General features: G+C 36.2%; 1 protein-coding gene across 2 annotated transcripts; it reads right to left on the minus strand.

Annotated features, from left to right (window-relative positions):
* Nucleotides 1-1155: 1155 nt before the first annotated feature.
* tgfbrap1 (transforming growth factor, beta receptor associated protein 1) lies at nucleotides 1156-21564 on the minus strand. Of its 2 annotated transcripts, none has more exons than XM_051898352.1 (12): nucleotides 21419-21564; nucleotides 19413-20114; nucleotides 17481-17675; nucleotides 14403-14557; nucleotides 14224-14306; nucleotides 12135-12476; nucleotides 11779-11836; nucleotides 8242-8385; nucleotides 7984-8130; nucleotides 7729-7888; nucleotides 4679-5115; nucleotides 1156-3147 (listed from the first exon to the last, which is right to left on the minus strand). In XM_051898352.1, exons 2-12 carry the CDS (start codon nucleotides 20098-20100, stop codon nucleotides 2953-2955), a joined length of 2604 nt encoding a protein of 867 aa, XP_051754312.1. In that variant the 5' UTR covers nucleotides 20101-20114; nucleotides 21419-21564; the 3' UTR covers nucleotides 1156-2952. The 2 variants fall into 2 exon arrangements, with proteins under 2 accessions (XP_051754312.1, XP_051754313.1); XM_051898353.1 differs by lacking the exon at nucleotides 21419-21564 and adding an exon at nucleotides 21079-21411.
* Between the last annotated feature and the right edge of the window lie 489 nt (nucleotides 21565-22053).

Here is a 22053-nt window from a genome sequence, read left to right on the forward strand (position 1 = left end):
TCTGATTGAAACACCTGAATTCATGAATTAAAGAGTGTGTCCCAATACCTTAAGGTAAAAAAAATTGTATATAAAAATGATTCATATGGAGTGCTTCAATTTATTAGACCACCACCCAATGTAAGGTTTGTGCCACAGCTGCCCTGAACTAACAGTATTGGTGATTTACCAACATCATTTTTATGTTTCTGAAAAGATTAATCCACACCAGTATGTGTAGGCTCTAGTCACATTAGTTTCTAATGCAAAAATATAATTATTGTTGGGATTTAATGGATTCAAAGATAGACCGCACAAATGTTTCAAACAAAGCAAGTCTCTGGGAATAACTAGAAACTATTTGGAAGTCAATAACAACAGACACTGTGGAAAAGTACATAACGCTGAAAGCAAGAATGCAAGCTGTTATCAAGGCCAATGGAGGCCATACAAAATAAAAATAAATCTTTTTTTATTATTATTATGTGTGACAGTGTGAATAATGACCGTTTAGATGTTTCAGTTTGATATTTGCCTAATAAATGAAAATACAATTTTTAGTTTTAAACAAGTTTTTGACAGATTCCTAAAATATTTGTTTTCTCTTCATTATGACAGGTGGTCTAATAAATTTGTTATATATATATATATATATATGTGACCCTGGACCACAAAACCAGTCATAAGTCGCACAGGTATATTTGTAGTAATAGCCAACATTGTATGGATCAAAATTATAGATTAGGATATTAAGTCATTAGGATATAAAGATCATGTTCCATGAAGATATTTTGTAAATTTCCTACTGCAAATATATCAAAAATGTATTTTTGTGAGTGGATATGCATTGCTAAGGACTTCATTTGGACAACTTTAAAGGCGATTTTTTTCAATATTTAGATTTTTTTGCACCCTCAGATTGCAGATTTTCAAATAGTTATGGTTATGACTGGTTTTGTGGTCCAGGGTCACACACGCACATATATAAAATAGATTATTTTCCTCCATTCTTCAGGCTGCAGCATCTGTTCAGAGTATCAGTCAGGCATATGATGCTTCTGCAAACATGTTGGAGTGATAAACACTGATAAACAAATGAAACAGATCAACCATTTGGCCCTTCTGCATTTCTATTAGACTCTTTATATGAAGTACATCATCATAAACAGTGCTCTATTCATGTAGGCATAATCATTTATTAAAATGGACGTCTTTACATTCTGTACATTCCACCCACACTGGCATTGATTTACAAAGCAACAAACAGTTATTAATACAGTATGTACACACCAGTATCCATGTATATTTATATGTATAAAATACTTTAAGTGGATATAAAGAGACGTAGCAATGTAGAGGGTTTCCATTTAGTTGCTCAAGCTGAAAAAGTTCATAGTCTCACTTCAGACAGACGAGGAGGAGGAACGATCTGGTTGCACGGATGACGAATGGAACTTTTTCAGGGAGAAACGCATCAGCAAATCAAAGCAAAGACCAAACAGAGCACATAAACTTCCCTACACCGGCATTTCAAGAGTGGAACTTGTGCTGGATCCACAACCTAAGATATTGTGTACAACAGTATTTAAATAATGTGTAACTATGGGACAATTTTGTTTGGATACAACTTACCATTATCCTTGCAGCCAATGACCACTTTAATAAATGTAATAGTTTCACTTGTTAAACTGTTTCTGTAAAAGCATCTCAAAGCAACTAGTAACCCATACCGTTCCCTGGTTATAGCAGAGGTCATTTTTAGTATTTATTAAGTAGGCAGTGTTTATTCTGTGCTTTTTCCCCCCCTTCACTTATTCCGCCTTTAAAATCCCACTTTCTCAGAGAAAATATTTCAAATACTTATTCAAATATAAGGTTACAGATTATTCTCAAGCGAAACCCTCTGCAGCCGTTGCTGCTACCATGCTTCCCTAAAAACCACACAACGTAATTGATCATGTTAAAATATTTTTTGATCTTTAAAATCACAGCTTAGCAGTAAGACATGATGAATCATATCCACATCACCACATGCATATGAGAAACAAACATTTTGGATGTAATAAACAACTTTAGCATTTCGTTATAACATGTACACAAACACAGCACAGCCTGAGTCCATCGGTTTGTTTTATATGGCTACCATTTATTTGACTAAATATCACTTTGTATCTTAAACTTGACTTTGAAGGAAAACATCAAGCCAAATCAAGCTTGGGAAAGAGGGAGAGAGAAACAAGAATATTTCTCTTGGGTTGTGCCAATTAATCAGACTTTCATTGCAGAATTTTACACTCCAGATCGGACTGTAGCCAGAAGATGAACATGGGAATTCTGGAAAATCTTCCCTTTTTATCTCAGAAAATAACTATTAAATGGTTTAAAACGAGCTATGATGACCACAAACCATATTCAAAATAATTTCTTTTTAAGCATTTCTCCCTCATATTAAAAGAATCATGATGCAATCACTTAAGGCTATAACCCGTCACTCTCTGAGCAAGTAACTTTGGTGTTTGTTTAATGAAAACTATTGACCAGTTGAAATTGCATGAACCGATTTTTGATAATTCCGCTCACAGGGAACAGATGGTCAAGACACTGATATTTTGACCTCAAACAGTATGCAAATAATAGTCAACATGGATACCACCCATTTAAAAGCGAAATATTTCAAGACAACCACTGGACCAGTCATCATAAGGCAATGCTAAAAAGATCAACCAGCAGACAATGTCAGGTTTTTTTGGATTTTAGTTTGACGTTCATTAAAATGTTCATATTCATTGTCAGTGTTGTGTGTATGGAATAAATAGTATCTCAAACGCCAAAACACTTATTTGCTGCCTGACTCCCTCAGGTCCCGCTCGCATCAAGTGCTCTCGCGTGGGCTCTGATGCACTCAGCCTTCTCACGCATGCGGTACAGGTGCAACGCCAGCATGTGTCTCCTGCCCCACAGCACTGATCAGCTTCATGTGTGGTTGCTGTGGTGGGCGTTTTCATGTTGGCGCTCTATTGGGAAGTCCCGGGCTTTCTTGGCGACACAGTGAATGTGGACCGGCGTTCCGCCGGGCAAGCAGGCGCAGTCTGGCTCACTGAAGGTATTGTGGCACAGCTTGCATCCCTTCTTTTCAGACACTAATATTGGGCCGCCTCGATACTTCAGCTGTGCAACACAGAAAGCGGTGGTTAGTGGGTCAATGACATACACTGTAAGTGTTCAAGTATGTATATAAAGTTATCATTCATGTTGGTTTTGTTTAATTTTGAAAAACAAAATGTATACACTAAAATAAAACAAAAATGTTCAAAAATTTGTGGTCAACATTACATTTACCAAAAGTGACAGTAAATACATTTACATTGATTTCTATTTCAAATAAATGCAGTTCTTTTGAACTTTTTATTCATCAAAAAGTCCTGAAAAAAATCTATCCATTTGCACAAAAATATTAAGCAGCTGTTTTCAGCACTGATAATAGCAAGATATGTTTCTCAAGCACCAAATCAGCATATTAGAGTGATTTCTGAAGGATCATGTGACACTGAAGACTGGAGTCCCCAAACTTTTGAACGGTAGTGTATAGAGTACACTATGGAAGCTTGTTTCCGCCACTGAATAAAAAATAAAAAAGGCTGACTTTTTTTTCTCGCAATTGAGTGTTATAAAGTTTTTATCTCACAATTCTGAGAAAAAAAGTCAGAATTGTGATATGTAAACTCGCAATTTCGAGGAAAAAAAAAAGTCGCAATTACCTTTTTTATTTTTTATTCAGTGGAGGAAACTAGTACACAAACCAATCATTTTTAAAAAAGTTTTAAAAAATGTTTAAATATTTACTCATTTTATACAAATATCATGAATTATAACATTAATTAATTGTGGGGGTCACACCACATGACATTTATTTCAACCTGAACTAACTGATATTTTATTATCTGATTATTTTATTATCTTTATTTTTTTTATAATCTGATATTTTAAGCAACTTATTGACCTTGACCAGTCATTGGATCTGCATGATTTGACTTTACCATATGACTGATTTTTCAGACAAATTTTTCCCAAATATTAACAAGCAGTTAAATAATTTTCTAGACAGTTGTATCACCTTGGCATTTTTGACTTTATGCCCTGCAAAAATATCAAAATGAAATTTGATTCAGAAATTAAATTAAATGTTAACTATAGGTACAACAGGGCTCAAGGCACACCTTAAGAAAAGTGTGTTTTTCACTACTCCCATAGTGTATGATTGCAGAAAAAAATATATATGTTTTTTTTTTTATTGAACATTGATGGAGCAACAGATTTTGTGTGAAAATAAATCATAAAAGTGGTTTGTTTTGTTTAAAAATCTTATAAACTGTAAAAGTTAGCCAGCTGTTTATTATCTTGTTAATTATTGTGCCTTTAACCACAACAGCAGTTGCGCCTTTTACCTCAAATACCATACTTTACATATTCTTCTGTTACTGAAAAACTGTTGCTTTAATTACCTTGAACAAAACTGAAAATCATTAACAAGACCTTTGTCTCAAAATATAGTTAATTTTATAGATTCTCATTTGCTACATAAATCTACAACATTTTTAAAAAAAATCATAATATATATATATATATATATATATATATATATATATGATTTAGGGGGACAGGATCAGGAAAGGTTCCCCAAGCTGGGACGCGAACTCACCCTGTCATGCTGAAGCTGAAGGTTTTGTGCCCGGGCCAGCCCCACTGCAACCTGGGAAGTGCAACGTGCATGAACACTAGCCCTCAGCGCCCCACACAGGAAAGGACGGAGTAACGGTAGAGACCACTCCTCTGGGAGGAGCTTTAACACACGCACTGCATCAAAATCTTCAGCATGTCGGTTAAGCAGGTCAACTGCAGCTATTGTTTGTGCCCCTCCCGGTAAATCCGGGTCCAAGTAAACGCTCAAGAGTTGGTGGAAAAGGTTCTGACGGTAGGACCAGTCCTGTGATGCAGAGGCCCAAGAGCAGTATTCCTCAGCCGCAGGAGAGTCTTTGAGCTGGTGCACTAGAATGTGCAAGGCCTTGTCATGTTCCTCTAACTTCCCATGTAGTGTAGCTCGCTCATGTAGCAGCAGCTCAGAGTCCTGAACTTTACCTACAAGCACACAAGCAGAGGTAACCATATTTTAGCTCTTAACACTACGCATACATATATACCGCAATTTCAATTTGAACTGTGATATGATAAACAATGTTATTATACCACTTAGGCCTGGTTTCACAGACAGGGCTTAGCCTAAGCCAGGATTAGGCCTTAGTTCGACAAGGATATTTAAGTAGCTTTTATAAAAGTACACAAGAAAAAAACATCACTGGTGCGCATTTTGAGACAAAACAATGGCACTGACATATTTTAAGATATGTCTGTACAAGTTGCTTTCAGTTAAAACAGCTCAAACATGCATTTCAGTCTAGGACTAGCTTAAGCCTTGTCTGTGAAACCGGGAGTTTATGTATAAATACCACTTAAAATACATAAAATCAGAATAGAAAAACAAAAATCACACTGAAATAAGGTGGGCAAAAACTAACAATCGTTGTTAATTTTGATTTAATTTGATTTGATTAAATTTTTTTTTTCTACAGCAAATTTTGATTTAGTTTTAGTCAGTCTTTTGACTAAAATGCCATTTCGTTTTAGTGATATTTTAGTAATCTGAATTGTTTTGAATGTCATACGATTTTAGTCGACTAAATCTACAGCAGATCTAAAATCTAATGGGTTTGGTTAAATTGCAATGCAATGCAAAAAAGAAATATATATATACATTATCTTAAAAATAAATAAATCCACTTCTCCTAAAGAACATATGGTCTTCGTTTCAATGAATGATATATGCATTCTTTATAACAACTTGCATAGCCTACATTATTCTTTTAAACAGACATATTTATTTGTATAAATTAAATATAATTTACTCCTGTCTTTTGTTGTTTGATTGATATTAAGGGCACAGACAGCAGCAGCATAATTAGGCTACTGTCACTTTGAGACCGAATGCTGGGATCCAATGCACTGATGCACATCCGATATTCTCACAACTATTAACATTTCTTACAACATAACCAACTACTTACGTGAATACTTTCCAAAACAGACTTTCTGACATAATGTTTTGTGTATTTGTCCGTTCAGGCACGAAAAGATGCAAAAGAGAGCTCAATTCAGTACTCAAACACTAACGTATTGAATCGAGCTCTCTTTTGTGTCGTCACGCTTTTTCAGATTTATATGTCTGCTCTTCTCTTTCTCCCAGACATTTACTTTTTTGAACATTTTATGCAACAAGTGTATGACAACTTAAGGGCACATCTACAGCGCAGATCATCATTCTGACAGGATCTCGTCCCAAATCGTCCCTCCCTAACATCTCGTTTTTATTCATTGACGAAAGTGTCAATAGATTTCGTCACAGTTTTTGTCACTCAAAGCTGGTTAGTTATCGTCTCGTTTTCATCTGTGAAAAAATGTCGTTGACGAAAAAAATGATGAAAATTATTCATCAACGAAATAACAATAACAATCAATGTTTTTGTTTTTTTTGCCCACACTCTGCTGCCAGTTAGGCCTGTCACAAATAATCAAAATATTGCAATATACGTACATGACCTCAATCATTTTTGGGGATGCAATATATCGCCCATTATGTTTACATGATAATGAATGTCACCAACATTTTGCCGATCATGCTGTCATCTGCAGTTTCTACACAGAGCAGTCATCAACAGGTGAAAAAAGGCTTTATTTGAGGCGTTATAGTGTTTTTCTGACAACTACAGACAGTTTGGAAGAACAAGTCCAAATGCTCTCGATTTCAAAGCCGCAATCCACTGTGTACTGGTGCAAATATAAATGTCACAGTGCAAAAAAGTGCACACTAACAGCAAGTGTTAAGGCCGTTTCACAAGGGACACAGCAGTTGAGAGTGTAGAGTTCATTTTCACAGAGAATGTGTTTTTTGCATTTCACTGCACAGTTTTTCAATTGTATTTTGTATGTAAACAGACATGTTGCATCTTTTGCAGCATCTCATGCAAAACGCTGCGTCATAATCATGCGGCGCTTAAGTTAAAAGAAGTTAAACTTTTAAAAAACATGCCTAGTTTTAGCAGCAGATATGGCCTGTTGAGGCATCTGTGCCTTTGTTCATACGGACATCTGACTGCTAAGTAGGGTTTGTGTTTTCAGCAATAGTGCACCCTTACTTTACTGAGAAAAGAAGGTCAGGGAAAAATCTGTAAATGGAAAATCTCCATAGTACCTTTTGTGCATTTGCAGTTTCTTTTTCTTGTTACTTTGCACTTTTTTTTAGAAAATATTTACCATTTATTCAAGTTTTTTTTATTTAGGATATTACATTTTTTGATCCTTCATTTCCATGGTCTAAAGAATTAAATGGTTGTTGTCATTTGAAAGTGTGTAGGCCTACTTGCATTATTATGCTGTTATATTATTATTATATATTCAGTGGCATAAAATGGTCTATAATATCGTTTATCGCAATTATTCCTGGAACAATATATGGCACAACAAAAAGTAGTTATTGTGACAGGCCTACCGCCAGTAGACGTAGTTACTCTATAAGCATGTTCATCTTTGTAAAAGCTGCCCTTTTTGACAAGGGGGACAATTAATTATACTGCAATCAAAGAATCAAAAGTCTTCATAAGTCTATTGGAGAAGAGGCACAGGCACGCAGGTACCAACCTAGTAGTAGCTGGACTCTGTAGAGATTGGACTCTTTCAGCAACCGTTGTAGTTTCTGGCGGGCAGCAGACAGTTGTTCCTCATTGGCTGACGATCGTGATATCAGGCCCAGGACTTTGTCTGCATACAGCACGGCCAGATGTGTGTGATACTTCTCTTTCTGACGGAGACAGAACACACAAAGAATTGGGAAACCTTTAGCATAGGTAGTCCTGGACTACAGAATCAATAATGCTCTGGCAGTGGTGCTCTTACCTGCAATCTCTTCTCTAGCACCAGATGTTCCAGGTAGAGCAGAAGGGCTTGACTGTGCTTCTGCAAATACGTAATCACGTCATCTGGGTTTAACTGCCCTATCTTCTCCTCTGAGGTAGGCCTTTTGGTGAAGATCTGGACACCAATCTGTAGGCGATTCAAAAGATAGAGACAGCCACCTTTAGAATATTCTGTAGGTGAATGATAGAGCTCTCTCTCATCTAAAATAGTTAATTACAATGAGGACAAAGTACACACCTTTTGATCTTTCTGTAGTGCCCAGTCTGCATGCCGCCACACAAGCTCAAGTTTGGAGCAGAAACTAAGAAAATCCACAACATATTCAAACAGATCCGGCCGTGTTGAGTCTTGGAGATCTCCGTTGACAATCTTAACCCACATCTACAAAAGGACAGGACCCAAAAAATGCTCTTAATCATACATTGCCTGAGAGTATATCCAATGGACTATATGCACAGAACGTTCTTAAGGACTTCCGCTATAAGATAAGCTAGCTGGAAACTTCCGATGAAATGTCATCTCGGTGTGTCGGTATCTTCAATGTCCTGAGGTAGCTTTAACAGCATCAATAGTGTAATACTTAGTTTATAATCAGAATATAGTCACTTAAATAGTCAGGCCTAGCGTTAATTTAGTTATTCAAACGTAAGACAACAAAAAGAGAAATCTGACCATCAGTTCTCACACTTTCGTGTGGAAAAAAAGCATCAACACACTGTAAATTAAAGATTTATTGTGCACTTTAGTTAGATTCATTGAAAAAACTGTGTGTTTTCTCAAGTGTGCTGAAATCATTGATCTTGCGCTGCTCTGACTGACAGCTTCAGTGATTATAAAGGGAGAGCAGTGCTCGCTTTCGGTGTCATTCATTCACAAGAAAAGTTATTGTTTTTCATGAGATTTTGTGAGTACTTCATTCTTCACCTTGACAAAATGTATTTTTAAACCTAGCGATTTTATAATGTTTAATATTTATTCAAAAGCAAAACTGAGTGAAAAATATATTATGGCTAATATGAGCCAATAAATGGTCCTCTGCTGCCATCTGATGGTTATAGTGGTAATTAATGTCTTTTTATATGTTTAAATAAAAGTGTTTTCTATCAAATGTTGGATTTCCTACATCTTGAAACATTCGGTTTTACAAAAGGGGACAATCTCAGAAGGATGAACAAATAATGTTTTCGGTCATCACATTAAAAATAACATTTGAAGTGCTGGAATAATGTTGCATGTTTGTGTCCAATTACAGACACCGTGTTTCTTATTCAAACGTTCGCAGTAGCTTCAAGTCTTTATTGCAATCAATAAAACTGGTTTATTGGCAAATTAGGTAAGTGTGATAACTGCATTAATATATAAATACAGCATTAAAAAGTCAACCATTGATGGTTTTGTGTCGACGTACAGCGAGTACAGAATGACAGCTAACAGTTCACCGGAAATGCCCAAGCTGGCTTAACGAAAACCAGGAAGTAACCGAGCATATGGTAAATTGCAAGGTTCTAAAATAGAACTGCATCTTGCTTAAAAGATTAGTTCACCCAAAAATTAAAATTCTGTCATTAATTACTCACCCTCATGTCGTTTCACACCTGTAAGACCTTCACTCATCTTCAGAACACAAATTAAGATATTTTTCATAAAATCCGATGGCTCAGTGAGGCCTGCATTGACAGCAGGACAATTAACACTTTCAAATGCCCAGAAAGCTACTAAAGACATATTTAAAACAGTCCATGTGACTACAGTGGTTCAACCTTAATGTTATAAAGTGACGAGAATACTTTTTGTGTGCCAAAACAAAACAAAATAACGACTTTATAACAATATCTAGTGATGGGCGATTTCAAAACACTGCTTCATGAAGCTTTACGAATCTTTTGTTTCGAATCAGTAGTTCGGAGCGTGTATCAAACTGCCAAAGACACGCACCCCAGTGGTGAACCATTGAAATTTTGAAACAATTATTACTTAACAAAGCCTCGTTTACCGAAATCACATGACTTTGGCAGTTTGATACGCGCTCCAAACCACTGATTCGAAACAAAAGCTTCGTAAAGCTTCGAAGCTTCATGAAGCAGTGTTTTGAAATCGCCCATCACTAGATATTGTCATAAAGTTGTTATTTTGGGTTTTTTTGGCGCACAAAAAGTATTCTCGTTGCTTCATAACATTGAGGTTGAACCACTGTAGTCACATGAACTGTTTTAAATATGTCTTTAGTAGCTTTCTGGCCATCTAAAGTGTTAATTGTCTTGCTGTCAATGCAGGCCTCACTGAGCCATCCGATTTTATCAAAAATATCTTAATTCGTGTTCTGAAGATGAACGAAGGTCTTACGGGTGTGAAACAACATGAGGGTGAGTAATTAATGACAGAATTTTCATTTTTGGGTGAACAAACCCTTTAACATGAATGTTCCAGGTTAAATACACACACATCACATCATTTCCATGTTCCTCCAGAACTGTTTCCTACTAAATTATTACTACTACTTTTTAACTGGTCATGACACAAACTGAAACACTGTATATACTGTATATTTAGGCAGACAAGATTGGTAAACAATTTTATCACACCAGTCTAACTCAGATAGACCGATACATCATCCAGACAGATTAACTGGCCAATACGTGACCATTAGATTATCAGTCTAAGCCAACATCTGCATCAGATTTGCTGATTAACGGAAGCATTTATCCACACACAGTTAAATGTCAGTTAAAAAAAAAGCCTTATCAAATGGATAGTGCATTCTCTACATCTTCATGTGTGTGTGAATTTAAGTAAATATAGCATGAAAGTGATCATTAAAGGGATAGTTCACCCAAAAATGAAAATTGTCATCATTTACTCACCCTCAAGTTGTTCCAAACCTGTATAAACTTCGTTCTGCTGAACACAAAGGAAGATATTTGGAAGAATGTCATTAACCAAGCAGATCTCACCCCCCATTGACTACCATGGTAGGAAAAAAAAAAAATTACTATGGAGGTCGATGGGAGGGGGAGTGAGATCTGCTTGGGTAATGACATTCTTCCAAATATCTTCCTTTGTGTACAGCAGAACAAAGAAGTTTATACAGGTTTGGAACAACTTGAGGGTGAGTAAATGATGACAGAATTTTCATTTTTGTATCAACTATCCCTTTAACTCTGCAAACCTGTGTTAATTTTATTTGCCGCTATTAAATTGTATTTATAGATATGATATGGTATGGATATGGTTTCATTTTCCACTGTGGGGCTGATAACGGAGCTCTTTGGAACGTAATACAAATGCGTCAGTCGTTGCCTTGGTAATGCAAGAGTTTACAGAAGGTATGAGATGTAAATAGCGACTGCATTATGGAGGAAGATCGGAAATTTCTATTATTAACTTGTGTTTACTTCACTCACATAGCACGCATGGACAGCTAGAGAGAAACTGGTAGCCAGGCAACAGACAAGAAACAAGTGACCAATCCTGAGTAGTGACGTCAGTACATGCATTCTGTCAGCACAGTTAGCCAACAATTCTGGGCCGAGAATGCTTTGTAATCGTGCCGAAACCAAACTCAAGCGAAAATATAACCGTCACTGTTCCTTACCATTCTTAGAACTGTTCAGACCGACAGTGGAAAAAAGGATATGGTTTCCGCAAAAATATTTAGCAGCACAACTGTTTTTAACATTATAATATATGTTAAAATAAAATAAAATAAAAGAAATAAAATGACAAAAGAATATATAGTTATATATATCAAGCAGCACATCAGGAATCAGATCCCACCTGTAAAGCAGCAGAATCCTGACCATTGTAGTGATATAGAAGTCCAAGAGCGTAATACCTGAACAGAGAGAAAAAACCCATTAACAATCAAATCACACACATATTAAGAAATGTAGCAAGTCATTCAAGCACTGTCATTTATTAAAGATTTAATTAATGTGCTGCCATGACAACTGCAGTGATTAAAAGGACAGAAGGCATTGATGATTAATGCATCATGATGGTTTACAAGACAACAACCAAAACACTACAAAACATGAAGCTCAACGAAGGCATCAGTTTATTCTTGCAAAAATAAACTGGACTGAATCTTTATTTCAATGGCTACTCAAAGAAATATAAAAGCGAGTACCCACTTGTGATGCTTCTCGAGCCAGGGGGCGCTGTCTGCCAGGAGACAGGCATTATCGGAGGCCAGCAAGTCCAGAAGACTCTCGTGGCCGGTCTCTGCATACAGCTTCAGCAATGCCGTATCTACGTCTTCACGGAAACCATTAGCGCTGTCGCTGCTGCGCACCTCGTGTAGGTAGCTAATGAGAAAACGTTTGAAGCGCTGTACCTTCTCCTGGTCCCCCTGCGTCAGGTGGTTCAGGTCAGCAAATTCATGAAGTGGTGGATGGCACCGTGTGAAAGAGGAAGAAGCGGGCAGGAGCAGCGGATAAAGAGAGATCAGCTCCCGTACGTCCAGCTGTCCCTTTCTGAGATGGGCATCAGAAAAAGCAATGTTGTTATTATTATTAATTATTATTACTACAAGGTTTTTATTTTATTAAAGCTTATTTTTATGTATTATAATTTAAAATAATTTTTATTTTGCTGTTTTATTAAAAACAAAATTCAGCCATATTAAAATAAAATTAACATTACAGTGGAATCCTGTTTTGTTACTGTTAATTAAAATTAAAACTACTAAAATTGTTTTTGTTAATTGAAATAAAATAAAATATGAATATTAGATGAAACAAACAAAAATGAGAAATTACCTGAAACTACCTAAAATAAAATAAGTTGAAGCTTAAGTACTACAATGTATGGAAGCTTGTTTCCATAACAGAATAAAAAATAAAGGTAAGTGTGACTTTTTCCTCTCACAATTCTGTCTTTTTTCCCTCTCACAATTGCGAGTTTACAAAAAATCATGTGATATAAATTTGCAATTGTAAGAAAATCTCAGAATTGCGAGCTGACTTTTTTCCCCTCAGAATTGGACTTTATAACTCACAATTTCGAGCTCATATCTCACAATACCGAATTGTGAAAAGTCAGAATTGCGAGATATAAACTCGTAATTGCGAGAAAAACGTCAGAATCGCGAGATATAAATTTGTAATTGTGAGAAAAGTCAGAATTGCGAGATATAAACTTGAAATTGCGAGAAAGTCAAAATTGAGATAAACGCACAATTGCAAGATATAAATGCGCAATTGCGAGATATAAACTTGTAATTGCGAGAAAAAAGTCAGAATTGCGAGATATAAACTCGTAATTGCGAGAAAAAAAGTCAGAATTGCGAGATATAAACTTGCAATTGCGAGAAAAGTAAAAATTGAGATAAACGCACAATTGCAAGATATAAACGCACAAATTGCGAGAAAAAAGCCAGAATTGCGAGAAAAAAGTCAGAATTGCGAGATATAAACTCGTAATTGCGAGAAAAAAGTCAGAATTGCAAGATATAAACGCGCAATTGCGAGAAAAAAGCCAGAATTGCGAGAAAAAAGTCATAATTGCGAGATATAAATGCGTAATCGTGAGATATAAACGCACAATTGCGAGAATGTCAGAATTGCGAGATATAAACACAATTGCGAGATAAACAATTGCGAGATAAACAATTGCGAGATATAAACACGCAATTGCAAGATATAAACGTGTAATTGTGAGATATAAACTCGTAATTGCGAGATATATACGCACAATTGCGAGAAAGTCAGAATTGCGAGATATAAACTTAAAAAGAAAACTGAAAATATAAAAATAAAAGTCAGTTCAAAATGTTAATAAATACTATAATTAATAGTAAAATAACACTGGTAGTCCATTTGCTCAATCCTATTCCAGGTTTTAAAGATAAAAGGCCATGTTTTTACATAGTAAATCATTCCAGATGCACCTCCTCCTGGTCATCTGAAACATTACAGTAGTACTAGCAATCCTTGATTCAAAGCGGTTAATAGTTCTTGCCGTATGACAGACGTAGCAGCTTAAAATACATGCTGAATTCAACATGGTACATCCGCTGATATTTACGACAGCCATTTATTCAGTTATTAGACAAGTTTCTGTTCTCTATCCATTAGCATACGGCGATCAGGGTCAGGTGCGCAGAGGGATAAGAAGCAATTAGCAAAGAAGTTAATTAACTCCATTCAGTCATCCTCTGAAACATCTGGGCCTGAGCAACAATTAACAGTATTAATTACATGACAAAATGATGCACTTCACCTAAAATGCTCTTTTGCTTCTAAAAACTGAAGCTGGCCAAATTGGATGAATCCTGCTTGTTGGAGAATTCTTTTGTGCAATATCTACAACACAAAAAGAGAAAATGATCAATTAAAATCCTTTCTCCAATTGAGAGAAACACTCTTGTATCTCACCATTGTTAGAACAGTTCGGTGTACCTGATATTTTTCTTTGGGAATGTTTCTCTGTGCCGCCTCGGTGAGGGTCAGGGCCTCTTCAACTCGATGGCTCGCCAACAGGTCTTGGATCTGACGCTCCAGAGGGAGAGGCACCAGCATATACACCGCTTTTGATGAGGCCAACACCACCTTACCTGAGAGAAGCCAACAGAAATAAAGAGATTAGAGGCTCTTTATATTTTATACTCATTTTAAGCAAGCAATACAGTCATTTTAAACAACAGTTGAGTTAAATAAAACTACCTAGCAGGTTGGGCAAACATTTAACCCAACCGCTGGGTTAAAACAACCCAGTTGCTGTCCATTTTCAACCCAGCATTTTTAGTGCATAGAGTTGCAATGCAATGTGGAACATTGAGTGGTGTAAAAGAGATTAAAAAAAAAAGCCACATTCATGGAAATAAATGCTCTAGCATAAAGCACAGCACATTCATAAGACATGAGAATGTGTGAGGGATGAAGGTTGTACATGATTAAACAGCTGAAAAATAAATCAAGCTTTTGATCCACACAATAATGAGTTTTTGATGCGGGACGTATGGTGACTGACCTGATCTGAGCTTGTCATAACACATTAAATCAGGTGTTCCTCAGTAAATTGCCTTCACTACATTCTCTGCACTGCTTGCTTTATTAAATGCGAATGTGTCTGGTTTTCGCCATCCCGATTCAAGCACTATCAAGCTTTAGCAAGACTTGACAGGAGAAAATTTCCTTGCTGCTTTGTAGGGAAATTCACCTCAGCACTTCAGAGAAATCAATACTTGTAATGACTAGACTGCAGCACTAGCAATCTAAAGGAATACCAAGTAAGACACTGGAGATCTTTATTTATAACAGCTTAAATCAGTGATTTTTCAACCGCTTCTTTATCGTGTTTCCTACATGCTTTTGTTCTGAAACTCTGTTGTTCATATCTATCTTTAACCACATGTTCTCATATGTGACCTTGGACCACAAAACCAGTCATAAGGGTCATTTTTTTAAAATTGAGATTTATACATCATCTGAATTAATAAGCTTTCCACTGGTGTATGGTTTGTTAGGATACGACAATATTTGGCCAAGACACAACTATTTGAAAATCTGTAATCTGAGGGTGCAAAAAAATCTAAATACTGAGAAAATCGGTTTTAAAGTTCTTAGCAATGCATATCCACTCACAAAAATACATTTTTTAATATATTTACAGTAGGAAATGTACAAAATATCTTCATGGAACATGATCTTTACTTAATATCCTAAGGATTTTTGGCATAAATGAAAAATCGATAATTTTGACCCATACAATGTATTGTTGGCTATTGCTACAAATATACCCATGCAACTTATGACTGGTTTTGTGGTCCAGGGTCACATATAAACTAATAAATCAGTCAGACTGTTTTAAGTTTTACTAACCTAACAAATTTGCATCATTAATTGCTTTCAAAAACAAGTTCTCCGCTCACCAAGTGAGTCAGATGCGAGCTGATTCAGTGTGGAAACGAGTTGATTCAGTCTGATGATAGCTGAGATTGTGAATGACAGTCTGATTCGCTAATCAGCCAATCAATATTGAAGAATGAAGAAATCAATGAAGAAAAGCGGCATGGATATACAGTTCAGTTTACGTCTACTGCAAAATGTTTTTTTATTACGAGGGATAATAAATATTGCTGTTTTTTTATTGAAGTTAACTTTTGACTATAATTTGTGTGAATTATTATTTTGTTCTGTAGAATATACTTAAAGGGTTAGTTCACCCAAAAATGAAAATAATGTCATTTATTACTCACCCTCATGACGTTCCACACCCGTAAGACCTTCGTTCGTCTTCAGAACACAAATTAAGATATTTTTGTTGAAATCCGATGGCTCAGTGAGGCCTGTACTAAAAACATATTTAAATCAGTTCATGTGAGTACAGTGGTTCAATATTAATATTATAAAGCGACGAGAATATTTCTGGTGCGCCAAAAAAACAAAATAACGACTTATATAGTGATGGCCGATTTCAAAACACTGCTTCAGGAAGCTTCGGAGCGTTATGAATCTTTTGTGTCGAATCATGATTCGGATCGCGTGTCAAACCGCCAAACTGCTGAAATCACGTGACTTTGGCGCTCCGAACCGCTGATTCGACACAAAAGATTCATAATGCTCCGAAGCTTCATGAAGCAGTGTTTTGAAATCGGCCATCACTATATAAGTCGTTATTTTGTGTTTTTGGCGCACCAAAAATATTCTCGTTGCTTTATAATATTAATATTGAACCACTGTACTCACATGAACTGATTTAAATATGTTTTTAGTACATTAATGGATCTTGAGAGAGGAAATGTCATTGCTGGCTATGCAGGCCTCACTGAGCCATCGGATTTCAACAAAAATATCTTAATTTGCATTCTGAAGATGAACAAAGGTCTTAAGGGTGTAGAACGGCATGAGCGTGAGTAATAAATGACATTATTTTCATTTTTGGGTGAACTAACCCTTTAAAGATGCAGTACAGGAGGTCGGAGATGTTTCTGACAGCTTGTGGCCATAACTAATAAGCGACATTATTAACTCAATGGACCATTAAAAAAGGCAACCATCTGAGGAATCAGCCATTGTTAAAACAAATAAACCTCATTCAGTGAAGATCATTTGACTTGATGTAGTTGAAAATGTTGTTATGAGAATTTAATTTAGGCTTTTACTCGCATGCAAACATTGAGCAGCGAACATAAGCAGAAGCTCAACCAAACGTGAATGACGCACGAGATCAAACCACTTCCGGAAGCTCAAATGTCCTGAACCTCATTGATTACGCAGCACGTTTGAGCTTCCGGAAGAGGTTTGTTCTTGTGCGTTATTCATGTTCGGTTGAGCTTCTGCTTATGTTCGCTGTTCAGTGTTTACATGGGAGCTTAAATTAAATTCTCATAACCACATTCTATTCTAAAAACAAGGTGCTTAAGTTAAAAGAAGTTCAACTTTTAAAAAAATATGCCTCTAGACCTTTTTTTCGTTCAACTGACCTGCCGGCCCTAAGGGTAAAATAATGCTAAATGTATGGGACAGCACTCTTACCTTCAAAATCCTGCAGAAGGTGTCCATCTCTGAATGACAGCGTCTGTTTGAGCTGCTGGTCCAACATGCTGTGAACAGTCACAAAACCTTCATCCAACGCGACCACATACGGGAAACACACAGCCGCCGCAATCACGCTCTCTGACCAGCTCACCGGAGCACGCTGAGATATGCCTTCAGCATTAGCAAACATCCCTGAGAGATAAAGATACAGAGAGACGCATGACTCATCACAAACGATCACCATGACTACAGTCACAGCAGAGAACACAGATTCATATCTCAGCTGGGGTGTGGCTGAACTTATGATAAAAACAACAAAGAAAAAAATAACAATTTATTATACAGACTCCTCAGGGTCATATAAGGAGGCATTTCCTCTAAAACATTTTGGTTTGCAAAAAAGTGATTTGCATCTTTTGTCTTATAGAGTGCTGCTGGGATGACATATTTTTGTAGGCCAAAACCAGGAAACAAGTTACATCGTTCTGAAAACAATCACCAGTGCTGGGGGAATTACAAATAACGCAAGTTCTGTTATCAAATTACTTTTTTCAAGTAACCAGTAAAGTAATGCATTACTTTTAAATTTACAACAACAAAAAAAAAATATTACTTTTTAAAATAAGTAACACAAGTTACTTTATTTTCCCATGTATTGACTGACACTCCTCCTGTCCCCATGTTGAAAGAAATCGTAAGGATCAGAGGCGTTGTGTGTGAACATGATGGATATTGTTCTACGCTAACTGTGAACATGCATTTACTCATCTCACTTGCACAGACACAGATTCAGCATGCCTCAAAATGAATAAAAACAGTGAAACGCAAACTCAGAATATTAAACAAATCTGCGTTAATTAAATATGTTAAATAATACAATACGTTATGTATTTAATCTCACTTTATTGACCAATGTATTTGCTGCTGACTTTTGAAGATCCAATTAAACCATACTAATAAGCAAAAATTACTTTAGATTAACATCACATTTGTGTTTCTTTTTTTTTTTTTTTTTTATTGCTGACGAAAGAGTGTTAAACTTTCTTTTCCTGCACCCTATTCTGCTGCAATTTATAGCTGAAAGGTTTGCTCTTCAGTCATTTTTGTCCAAAAAGTTTTTGTTTAGAATTTTTTTACTTCATCGGAATGGTACGAAACTTGGTAAAGGTTTTGGCACTTGCTATGTGAACACACACACAAAAAAAATAAAAAATAAATAAATATGGAGATGATTTGAAAAGGTTAAATGGTATGGGAGACAAAGTTCATTTAGTGAAAACTTTTGGTACTGCGGCTAAACAAAATCTTACTGAAAGCTCATTTTTGTGAGATATCAAGCTCAAATTTGGAACTCAACTTGTTTAGATTTATGGCTTTGATTTTTTTTTTTTTTTTTGCAGTTTTAGAGTAAAACATGTTTTTGAAAATATATATTTCATATAAAAATTGAAAATAGTATTTTTGTGCATTTTTCATAACAATAAACAAACTTCTGTAACTTTTTTTAAACTTTTCACTTAAGTAATTTTCCAAGTGTCCTCTTTAAGAACAGACCAACATTTTAAGTTGGAAATTTCATTTTCGGGTCTATGCTCAAAAAGTAAATAAATGGATTATAACTACAGCATATTTAGTACCATAAAATCCCCTAAAATACAAAATAATACATAAAAAACATTTTGACAACCCTAATATTTATAGAGACATACATTTATAATTTATATTAATATCTCCTGAACCATTAAATCACATCTAAATTTTCAGCCACAGGTCTGATTTAAATCCTCCAAATTATGTGTAGATCCTCTGAATGTCACTGATGATTAAAAATGCTTCAATAGGGCAAAGAAAAACCTCAGCTTATAATAAAATAAGGGGGAAAAATTAACACATGCACTGGTCAGTGTTGTGTTTGCTCATTTAACTCACCAAGTCCGCCTGGGGCAGCCAGGAGAAACTCTTCCCGGCCGATCCGCTTAACAATGGGTTTCCTCTCTTCACAGTCGTAAGGGAACAGGTCCTGAGAGGCTCCTGTGCTGTAGTTCAGAATCATATACTGTGTGGACAGGGCCAGACAGATATTGTACCCGTCCAGGCTCAGGGCACAGGGCTGCTCTGGTGTGGCCACTTCCTTTAACATTTGCACTCTGTCCTCATGGACCGTACAGATCTGGACAGCCCGCCTGCGTGCGAAAACCACTGCCATTTCCACACAGAACGCGTCCCCCGTCACCGGATTCTCGTTGATACAAAACGCAGTCACTCCTTTGAGTTTAGTGCCCCCGAAGGGAACAGGCTCCAGGGTAACCATGTCCACGACAGTGATGGTTGAATCACAGAGGACGATTAGACGTTCCAAAGCAGAGGCGGCCTTCAGCTCTGCCACTGGCTTTTTCAGGCCTAGGTATTTGTGGAGGAGCTTCTGGGCACTGTAGGCCAGCTTACCTTTGGCTGTCGTGTGCTCCTCTAGTATGAAGTGATGGATGAAGCAGTCATTGGTGCCCAGGTACAGGTGTTTGCCACAGCACTCTACGCATTCGATGTTTATCCGCACTTTCTCGCCCATCACCTGCTCCCGCTCCACGGCGGGAACCAGCTCAAAAGCTTTCACGCTCATGGTGCCACCCACATCTACGGAAACAAAATGGGAGTTTAGAATGGAAACAAGTTTGAGCAATATTATAAAGAATATTATATTATATTATAATAATACAAAGAATATTATAAACTAGTGCAGCGAAACGATTAAATGCGATTAATCCAAAATAAAAGTTTGTGTTTACATAATATATGTACTGTATATTTATTATGTATATATAAATACACACATACATGTATATATTTAAAAAGTATTTACATGTATACATATATATTTTTTTATATATAATTTTTATTATATATAAATATTTTATATATAAATATAATATATTTTTGTGTGTGTATTTATATATACATATTAAATATACACAGACAGTACACACATATATTATATAAACACAAACTTTTATTTCGGATGCGATTAATCATTTGACATGACTATTATGAACATTAAAAAGACAAACCATATTAAAAAAATATATATTTCCTCTCTTTTTTGTTTTGTTGTACAAGTCTAAACTAAAGGTTGTTTCTCTTTTCCACATCTTCAGCGAGAGAAAACTTCATTTTAGACACTGACAACAAATATGAGCAGTATTAAGAAGCTTATTATAAAAACATTTGATTAACAATAATTCAAATAATATTAAAAAGATTAAGTAGACAAACATTATTATAAAGAATATTTCCTTCAAATAATGAGGAATTGAGTGCATCCACGTAAACAGAAACGCAAAAAAAATGGTTTAATAATACCACTTATTGGCATAAATCATCATAACAGTATAGTCTAAAGCAAGAAATCACAGCTCTGACAGTCAAGGTGCCTATTAACCTGTGTTGTGTACACATTAGTACTATAGACCTGCCCCATCAGCTTCCTCTAAAAACTAACAAGGCATTTCATTTCAGTATTAGAAAGTTGTTTCCAAGATAATTTTCTGTCCAACCAGCTAGCAAAACCATCATAAGAACATGCATCAACACAAACACTTACTCAATTCCTCTTTCAAGCCCCAGCACCTGCTTCACATCCACGCATACAGCCCAGTTTAAGCATTTATATGAACGACAGACAGTTCTTTGATTATGGGTGATCATGGGAGTGTTTCAAAACCTAGTGAGATACCTATCTAGACAGCATTTTGGGGGGAGTTTTCCAAACGAACGCACATATTATGCCATAAAAGCTGTGTTGGAAGACAGCTAGCTAGGTTTTAAAACACAGCCTACGTGTTTGGTCGTGTGTGTGTGTGTGTGTGTGTGTGTGTTGCGGCATGCAGACAGCGCAGGTGACGCGACAGGTGATGTGAAAGAAAGCCGAGCGCATATCGTACCCCAGCCTTGGCCAGTGCGGTCCAGATTTGGGAGATGGCAGCGTTTTCACGGCCTGCCAGTTTCATTCAAGCGCCCCACTCCACCTCCCTCTCTCTCTCTCTCTCCCTGCTGTAACGCTTCCTGTTTCTCCGCCGAAATACATCCGGCCACGTGATGAGGGTGGGTTCTGGCTTTTTGGTTTGAAAGCGTTTATGAAAATTAAATCTGAAAGCGAAGTGGGTTACAATTTAGCTTTTTCACGAATGTCGATAGATTGTTGGAATGGAAATAGACTGTTAAAGTCCTCCTGTAGTCAATAATTTTATCCTTTAAAACTCATCTTTGATCACCAATATGACATATTTAAACGTTTTTTTCCTGTGAAAAAAATTTCTTCGTGCCTTAAAATTGCTTCCCTTACGAAAATTAACCATGGTTTTACTACGAATAAAACCCAAAAAAATTAAATAAATAAATAAAATATATGGTTCTTATAGTTATTCCATGGTAACCACGAATTGTGGTTTTGTTACAAAAACCATAGCTTAACTATGGTTTTTTTGTGGTTATAGAAATGGTAGTCAATACGCCAAAAAGCCATGGTAAAACCATAGTTAATTTTCGTAAGGGTTTAATGTAACTCTACACCCTTGTT

Source organism: Ctenopharyngodon idella, chromosome 6 (genome assembly GCF_019924925.1).
Source record: "Ctenopharyngodon idella isolate HZGC_01 chromosome 6, HZGC01, whole genome shotgun sequence".
Lineage (NCBI taxonomy): Eukaryota > Metazoa > Chordata > Actinopteri > Cypriniformes > Xenocyprididae > Ctenopharyngodon > Ctenopharyngodon idella.